Here is a 9607-nt window from a genome sequence, read left to right on the forward strand (position 1 = left end):
TACACTGCTATTGCAGCAGTAGAAGCCCTTCTTCCTGCCCTTTCAAATGTCAGCTTAAGGTGAGCTTTGGCTTTTCTCCCACCACATGCCTGGGTAGAGTTTCTAAATTCCCCCTTTGTAGCCTGTCTCTGCTTCTGCTGAGAATGCATCCTGCTTTTATTGTAAAGCATTCTGTTATCTGTTTTATTCACACGACAAATACAGTAAAGCACTTGAGTTGATTCCTTGCTGTATCTCAAGGGCTTATTTAAAGAGTTCATAGTCAGTCTGTTTTTCTTGCAGTGTTTTGGTATACATCAAATTAATTGCTTTAGGAGAACATGTGGCATAGCACGTGGTGTTAGGTGGTACTGGAAGCGTGAAGACTAGCACTATTGTAACACGTTAGGGAAGAAGAACATCACATGACAACTGATGAGATGTAGTGAGTAGAAAGGTGAGCATATGGTAACATTCACACAAAAAAAGAAATTGTGGGTTTGTCACGGTGGCAGAAACAGATGTGTCATTTATGGAAATTTTGATGCACCAGGGTCTTTGTTAAAATAGGCAGTAGTCTGCACAGAGGCCTTTTCAAGGTTAGGAGTTCTTGAGCCTGTGGTCAAGAGTCATTAGGCCTTAGGCTGGGGGTCGTAAAGAATTTATGTGCATTTGTCAGCTGTCACCAATGTGACAAGCACTTTTTCCATCAGAGTTACCAGCTGAAGAGTAAAAGAGAAAAGAAACTGGTTGCAAGCCTGGAAGGAAAAAATGGAGCTACAGGGGAAAAAACTGTGCCTCTGACAAGCCTCTGTCTCTGGTTAAGTTCATAATAGTTTATAAAAACAAAACGCAGATACTACAAACACTGTCACCAAAGTCAAGATTGTTATTAACTTCAGATGTCTCTTGTGTGCTACTGGTAATTTTTCTAGCATTTCACAGATCTCAGTTTTATTTGGGAAACCTAATCCTAATGTATTTAAGACCTAATGGAGGTGATACCGTTTTTAATGACTCCTGACATTTGCAAATCTTTTCATCAAGCTGCTTGATGCAAACTAATTTTACAACTTCTATGATAAAGTCATCACTGAATAATCATGAATTTAAGGAAATGCATATAAACTTCAAATTGAGTGATGGTGAGAAACAACAAATCAAAGGATTTTTTTTCCTAGTTCACTTAATTTGTGACTTTGAAAAGCACGTAAGTTAGAAGCGTATTTTTAATGACTTTTTAAAATGAAATTTACGTTCCCATGAAACAGGTACTCTTAAAAATCCCATTCTTACACCATAAGGAAAGAGGCTGCATTTTTATCATTACTTTCCAAAATTGTATTCAAACCTAGCAATTCAGATGGCTAGAAAGGTGCAAAGTGTAATAATTACCAATTCTAGATAACAGAGTGACCTTTGTGTCTGCTGTTACAGCAGTCCCTCTGAAAGAGAGATGTAAGGATGGAACCATCATTTATCAGATTTCTTCCTAACCCTGAATTAATTTTTGGTCTTCAAATATTAATGCTTTCCACTCGCTGCAGCTTGTAGTATAACTAATGCTAAATGAAGTGTGCTTACTCCTCAGCCAAAGAGCTATAAATCTGCCAATCAATTTTAAAAAAAAAAAGCTTTTACATTGAAAAATGTAAAGCAGCTGAGTCGCATCTATTGATTCCTCAGCTTTTGCAGCAAGGTGACTGATATTGCCAGATGATTACATTTTTACTCGCCTTTTGGAATGCCACATACTGTGGAGCTGACTTTATCTGAATCCATCAGATGCTGCCATCCTTCGCACTTCTAAAAAGTAACTAAAATATTTTTGTGACACATTTTGACCCACTGTTGATGATTTGTTATTGTTGAGGCTGTTTTGTGGCATCTTCTCAAGGCGTTCTCAGGTTTTCCAGGTTTTGACTTTGGTCTCATCCTGTGCTGAGCAGGTTTGATGCTGCTGTGACTGCTGAGCAAGGGCTACTTGTGCAAAGAGCTGCTATAAACGCGATGAGCTGTGCAAAGATAAGAAAAGATTTAGCAAGACCAGAACCAAGACTTTGTGGCTGTGGCTGTTCTAAAGAGTTAAATGTGTCAGGGAGTTTATCTGGGCACTGAGGGCAGTTCAGGAATGGCTTACCCCTATTCAAGTAGTTTTCCTCCCAAAGTAGAGTTGCTGCAAGCTGTTGGCTCCAGACCATTCCAGTTGCCAGACTGTGCCCAGGGAGAGAGCCAGTTGCTCTGGTGCAAGTCCTACGTGGGAGGGCACTAAAAGTTTACTGATAGAAGAAATTGCATTGCAATACCCAGAAATGTTAACACACGTCTGAGTTTAGTGATGCAGACCCAGCCTGTGGGTCTTTCTCCTGCAGAGCTTGAACCTTCTCGGTGCAAAAACGGCAGCAGTACCAGGGTGAGAGTAAAGACAAGAATTAAGATGGGAAGGGGGGAAATTCTGTCCCTAGAGTCAGCTCTGCCCTGATTACCCTTGGCAGAAAACAAAGCTGGATGCCGGCAATGCTGAACGGCAAGCAATTTACATAGCTGTGTTTAAAGTGTAGCACATCAGAAACTAATTTCTTGAGACATATCTACATATAATAATAAAAGCTATGATGTTTTCTTTCAGGCTGTTGATTAAAACTCAGATTTCTTCTGTTTCAGGCTAGAATTGATGTTGTAAACATCAAGTGAACAAGAAACTCAAACCAAAAAGGGAGAGAAATAAATGAAGAAAAAGGAGAGTTTTAAAGAAACCTACTTTGAGTTTTATTCTGAATTGAAAAATTGCATTGTGAATGAGAAAGTTTGTGGTTTAAGAATCACAGAACTTGTTCATCTTCCTGAGCTAAAAACTGACAGCGGCAGATGATGTATTTAAGCCTTTTTCTTAAAAAATGGCCCTTCAGAATAGAAATAAGGAACAACTAGTTATTGAAATATCTTTAAACCCCCACTAAAACAATAACAAATATGTTCACTTTTACTTTCCTAGTATAAAACGGTGCTTCTGAATCTTTCACAAGCGACCTCTGATTCTGGGAGCGCAAACTGAGTCATTTTCTGGGAACCCTCCCTTCTGGTCCAAGCACGTACAATTTACTGGCATTCTATCAGCTGCCTCTGAAAACTGGGATTTCAGATGTTAACAAAGTGCTACACAAAACGGCTAATTACATTACTATTCTGATTACACTGAAATTTAAGTAATACTAGAGAACAACTAAATGTGAAGCAAGTTTAAAAAAGATTTTTTTTTCAAAGACCAATGGTCCGTGTATGCTACATGTCTTCTTTCACACAATACTCCCAGGGGAGAGTTATTTTTTATTAGGGTTTATATCATTGTTTTATTTACATTTCCTTTTATTTTGTCCCATCAGTTGCTCATGTGTGGATTTTCAATAGATATTAACTTAAAAACATGAACTCTAGTTCTGTCGTTAATGTGACAGGCTGAGTTTACTCTAGTAGTAATTTTTGGGAGAAGAAAAAGCCATAAGCATGAAGCTTAAAGAGAGTTTACAAATTTTGTGTAAATATGAAGTTATAATGAAATCGTGGCAATCTCTGCCACCAAGTGGCCATTCAGCAAGGTACAATAGATGTTCTGTCCTGTAACTGTCACACATAAGCAGACTTAGTGAAATTTCACACTTCTGATTTACCTGCCAACTTTCAAGGCGCAGTCTGTAGCTAATTAAAAGTACATTATTCTGTTCAAAAAATGTAGAGTGCTGAAGGGTCCAAGTTAAGATAAAGATGTTACAGTGCTTTACAAGTTTGCAGTGTCTCACTTAACTCTTTTCACCACATAATACCAATTTTAGTTAAGCATTGGATTAACTTTGCAGGTGATCCAAGGTAACGTAAATTTGAAACTGGTAACCAGCATGAAAGACTACATGTAAATTACATAATAAAATACATAATAAATATTTTAAAATGCATAATAAAATTAAATGCATCGGTAGGTTATATGTAAACTGATAAGAAACAGGAGCATGAATGGTGTCACAGCTGCAGAAGAAGTCAGAGATCCAGAAGGGCTGAGACACCAGCCACGGAGCTGGAGCCCAAGCTCACGCCCTAGAGCAGCTTTGGCCAGGGCAGCTTTCCTCTGCCAAATTATTGTCTCTTATTCTATTACATTATTTCCAAAAATTGTGCATTTAGGAAACCAGGAGCTGAAAAAGCAGAAGGAGTATTTGTCTCCTCTAATCTAACAGTAGAGGTGAGGCCCAAGAGAGTGTTACTAGTTCTAAAATCCTGGAAGATATAATGATTACACAGTCATGTAAACTCACTAGCCACTTTTTTAATTATAAATCAGGTACATAGTTTAAGTTAAAACATTTAGATAAGCTGTTTTCTAATGTTTTCTATGTTTTCTAATATATATTCAAAACCTTTAAAGTAGCTTTATTCAAGCAAGAAAAAGCAACAATAACTTGGCCTTTTTATACATCTTTAATTCAATTTCCATCCAAATTCAAATTAATATGTCAGAGATAAAATTTACATATCTATTTATATATTACTATATATCTTGATCATTATTTTTGCTTAGTCAAATAAACATAATCTGTATAGATATATAATGTTTTTAAAAGAACGTGTATTGTGAATCTTTAAAAGTACGTATATTGTGAATCTTTCTAAAGGACAAAAAGAAACTTCAAATTCAGTGTAAACTTTATACTAATTGCAAATTAATGTATTTTGCCAGTAAGTGTAATCTTTTTTTCAGGAAAAAGGATCAAAGTACAAACCTGATCTAGTGAAAGCTGTCCCTGCCCATGGAAGGGGAGTTGGACTACATAATACTTAATTCCAACACAAACCATTATATGATTCTATGAAATGCTAAACAAAATTTAAAAATATTTAAATTATTCCCTGTTTGCAGATTCATGAAGACATATTTGCTTTACTGTTAAAGTGAATATAAAGTTGTTTGGCATTTTAGAAAACTAGAAAAATTTTAAGGAGCAAGCTCTGCAGCAGCTGAGAGAATTGAGAATTTTAATTGATGTCCTCATTGCTGATTAAGCAACTGAACACGGTGCCTTATTCAGCCTTTTTATACCTCTACAATGCCCATGTTTTTTATTTTGCCGTTGTGTTAGTACATGTATGTTAGAACAAAGCCCCAGTAAAGCTCTCTGCTTGAGATGTTTTTATCATTTTCTAGTTAACATCTGGTTAACATTTATCACATACTCCATATTCATACTTCCATTTATTATCAAAGTTCAACCGTGCGAAGTTCCCATTATACCTCAAGAGGCTGTAATGATTTCAGTTGCAGGGGAAAAGGCTACATGAAGGCTTTAGCCTTCATTAACATCAGGCATTGTGGTGAGGGTCCCTTGATGTGTCACATGCCTGTTCAGCTTCATAAGCATCTAACCCTGCCCTGCTTTCCTCCCCATCAATCTATATCCCAGCATATCCCATATATTACTTACCAGGCTTCAAAGTGCCCCAGTTTGCTTATCTGTAGGTGCTCGATGCATTAAGACACAGAGATAACCAACGTAGAGAACCTTGCTGGAAGTACAACACGATCCCAACATGATCTGAGACACTGCAATGATCACCCCATATTTTAAAACAGTAAAAATTTTATTGGACCATGTATAATTACAGATAACTGACTTTTTAGGGACAGTCCCACTTGTTCCAATCATGATTTATATTTCACTTTTTTTTTAATTTCTTGCACTACTACTCATTTAACGGGCTCCATTATCAATCTAAAGTAATATCACCCATTTAATTTTGACAGTCGCTATTCACTCTTACTGCAGCATAGTCATTCAGCTTGAGTCTCAGTTCACCATTTTGTGATGCTTTAGCCCTTCTCTAATATGTAAATCGGTAATGAAGCCTGCAAATTGCATCCTCGGTGTTTCATCAGGGAGTAATGTTCTTTCCTTTCAACACGTGTAGTAAAGAAGATGCTACTCAAAAATGTCAGCTGATAATTTTGTGGACCCTGGCATGAACTGCATGACTGATTACATTCAGCCATTAGTACAAGTGAGGGGAGGAGCAAACTCCTCATGTATTTTGTGGGAGTGAGGGTCACATTAGCTATGGGCAAGTGCTATGAAAGAAAGGAAAGGAGTGATGCTGCCACTTCTCCTTCTTCCTTGGCTTCTCCCACACCCTGTCTTAACTCTCGTTCATCCATTGCCTACAAAGCTGTACCGCATCAGTGTTACCTTCCTCCTTCCCCATCATGTGCACCTGAGGAGTGAGGGGGGTTGGCTGCTCTGCTCTTGTCCCTTGGGCATAGAATCATAGAACAGTTTGGGTTGGAGGGGACCTTTAAAGGTCATCCAGTCCAACCCTGCTGCAATGAGTGGGGACATCTTCAACTAGAGCAGGTTGCTCAGAGCCCTGTCCAACCTGACCTGGAATGTTTCCAGGGATGGGACATCTACCACCTCTCTGGGCAACCTGGGCCAGTGGTTCACCACCTGCATTGTGAAAAATTTCGTCCTTAAATGTAGTCTGAATCCGCCCTCTTTTAGTTTAAAAACCATTACCCCTTGTCCTATTGCAACAGGCTTGATAAAAAGTCTGTCCCCATCTTTCTTATGCACCCCCTCTAAGTACTGGAAGGCTGCAAGAAGGTCTCCCCAGAGCCTTCTCTTCTCCAGGCTGAACAATCCCAACTCTCTCAGCCTGTCCTCACCGGCGAGGGGTTCCATCCCTCTGATCATTTTTGTAGACTCCTCTGGACCCGCTCCAACAGGTCCATGTCTTCCTTGTGCTGAGGGCTCCAGAGCTGGATGCAGGACACCAGGTGGGGTCTCTCCAGAGCGGATGTTAGGAGCAGGTGAGCGGAAGAGTAAAGGGACAAAACCTCCCAGTTCTCGCTTTCCTACATCACACTTTGAAAGGGTTTGTTTCAGCTCTTGTGATTATTTCTGCACAGCTACCACAGTAATTTAATACTCCCCAAATTGAGGTTAGCAGTTAACGCTCTGGCATATGATATATCCATGAGGTAATTTAACCATATTGTTCTTCTATTTATTTTTGTACTATAAATAATGTTTCCATTTCAGCTTGGTCAAAGGAAGCAATCAAGTATAAGAAGCTCAGATGAAATCCACTTAAACAGTTTAAACAATCCTCCAAGGCAATACCAGGTAAAAACCAGTTTATTTTTAAGGAAAATCAAGAAGAAGTAGAACTGACAGACTGACAGCATGAGGACAGTTTTGAATTTATATTAAACCACATGAATCAAAAATAAATCCACAGATCTTGTATATATCAGGAAGAAATGCAATGATTTAGGTATTTGGAGTAAAATCTGAGGGAGTTTTTTTCTCCTTTTTATTAATCATTCTCATAGACTCCAGTAGTAATTTAAGCTTCGTGAATGATAACATTCATAAGATGTGTTTACTTTTCTGACTTTCGTGTCATATATGTGCAGAATCATAAGGTTTAAATATCTACTGTAGATGAAAGCAGAGATTTTTACATTATATTTCTTTAACCTGGCAAGTCCTACACTGAAATGTCTGAATGTGACAGAAGGTAATAGAGATCATATTTTGAAATTTCATAGCAATACTAGAAAGTCCAACTAAGAAAACTTTCTTTCTTTCTTTCTTTCTTTGCAGAAAATAATGAAACGTCTCATTAAAAGATATGTACTGAAAGCTCAGATAGATAAGGAAAGTGATGAGGTCAATGAAGGTGGGTATGTTGATGAATTACATGTTTATGTCTAATCAGAGAATTAAAACAAATTAATTGAAAATTGAAAAAAATGTTTCCAAAATATTTAATCAACTGGACATGTTTACAAGTGCAAGATGTAAAATTAACAAGAAACTGAAGTTAAGGAAGAAATGTGACTTTCTGTCTGTGCTCTCCAGTCAGAAACTATCACTGATCTGAAGACTTCTTGTGAAAAATGTTGCTACTTCTAGTAATGCCCATGCGTTTCCCATGGTGATGCTGCATTTAATGCAGCAGCTGGTTTGGGGCACTCCTGTATGAATTCTCCCTTGTGTGGAAATATGTTCTTACTGGGGATTCATCTGTGGGGATACACCTGCTTCAGCCTGTGTGATTTATTAGCTGGAAACAGCTAGTGAATGCACTTCGCAGAAATGTTCTCCTCTGTTTGCACCTCTCTGATGCTGCTAAGACCCTTAGTGCAGCAGGAAAAGGAGAGGACCACTCTCTTTTGGACAGTGACAGGCCTTGTTGCTGGCCAGGAGGAGTTGGGCACCCACAATCTGCATGATCTGCAGAAAAGGACCTGGGGGTGCAGGTCGACAGCCAGCTGAACATGAACCAGCAGTGTGCCCAGGTGGTCAAGAAGGCCAACAGCGTCCTGGCCTGTATCAGCAATAGTGTGGCCAGCAGGAGTAGGGAAGTGATTGTGCCCCTGTACTCGGCACTGGTGAGGCCGCACCTTGAATCCTGTGTTCAGTATCGCTGTGTTCAGCGATAGGACAAGCTGTTGGGTTGATGGTTGGACTTGATGATCTTAAAGGTCTTTTCCAACCTTAATGATTCTGTGATTCTGTAACAAGAGGTAACAGCCTCAAGTTGCACCAGGGTAGGTTTAGATTGGATATTATGAAGAGTTTCTTCACCAAAAGGGTTGTTCAAGCATTGGAACAGGCTGCCCAGGGAAGTGGTTGAGTCACCATCCCTGGAGGAATTTAAAAGGCATGTAGATGTGGTGCTTAGGGACATTGTTTAGTGGTGGACTTGGGAGTGCTAGATTTACAGTTGGACTCAATGGTCTTTTCCAACCACAATGATTCTATGATTCCTTGGTCTCTCTTGCAGCAGAACAGCAGCTTCCATCTAATGGGTCATTTGAGTTTTGTGAACTGACGTGATCTCTCAAACTTTTTCCTTCATATTTGTTTGATTGCTGAACCTGCTCTCCATATCCTATCCCTATCCCTATCCCTATCCCTATCCCTGTCCCTGTCCCTGTCCCTGTCCCTGTCCCTATCCCTAAGCCACCATTCACCAATGCGCAGTAGAACATGCGCTTTTTCTGCTTCAACAAAGAAATCCAGAGAAAACCCATGATAACCGTGAGATACTTGGATATGCTGGTTTTTTCCTTTGTTTCTTAATAGCGTGATCTTCTAATGTCTGTTACAGGTGAACTGAAGGAAATTAAACAGGACATCTCAAGTCTCCGGTATGAACTCCTTGAGGAAAAATCTCAAAATTCTGAAGATCTGGCAGAACTTATAAGGAAGCTTGGAGAAAAACTGTCAATTGACTCTAAGGAAGAAGAAAGCAAGAGATAACCTAAATGTTTAAGACATGCAACAGAACGTTAACAATTTACTTAAAGCCATATTTCTGTTTTTTTTCACGTCTAGCTCACATTTCTACAACAGATTCAGAAATGAAATCATTCCAATTCTTTATTGAAAACCTACAGTGGCAAGTCCTCTGCTGTCTATGGTAGGGAGGAGATACCACTTGAGTAAAGATACTTATTTATTCTTTACCTGCTGAAGAAGAGTTAATTTGATATCATTTTAATATTCAATTTACCTCTTTTAGAATTCCAGTGGAATCTTGATAAGCCCAGTCATGAAAGATTAAAAGCAGAAGT

The 9607-nt window shown here is 38.8% G+C and overlaps 1 protein-coding gene across 1 annotated transcript in view; it reads left to right on the plus strand.

Moving 5' to 3' along the window:
- The window catches only part of TRPC6 (transient receptor potential cation channel, subfamily C, member 6), a gene marked incomplete at its 5' end in the record, with an annotated part of 28558 nt that extends 19265 nt beyond the window's left edge, over window positions 1-9293 (plus strand). Inside the window, 3 exons of the mRNA XM_010296098.1 lie at window positions 7062-7145; window positions 7629-7704; window positions 9142-9293. Coding sequence (XP_010294400.1) covers window positions 7062-7145; window positions 7629-7704; window positions 9142-9293 — 312 coding nt within the window. The remainder of the gene's footprint in view (window positions 1-7061; window positions 7146-7628; window positions 7705-9141) is intronic.
- Between the last annotated feature and the right edge of the window lie 314 nt (window positions 9294-9607).

Source organism: Phaethon lepturus, unplaced genomic scaffold, assembly GCF_000687285.1.
Source record: "Phaethon lepturus isolate BGI_N335 unplaced genomic scaffold, ASM68728v1 scaffold44021, whole genome shotgun sequence".
In the NCBI taxonomy this organism is placed as follows: domain Eukaryota; kingdom Metazoa; phylum Chordata; class Aves; order Phaethontiformes; family Phaethontidae; genus Phaethon; species Phaethon lepturus.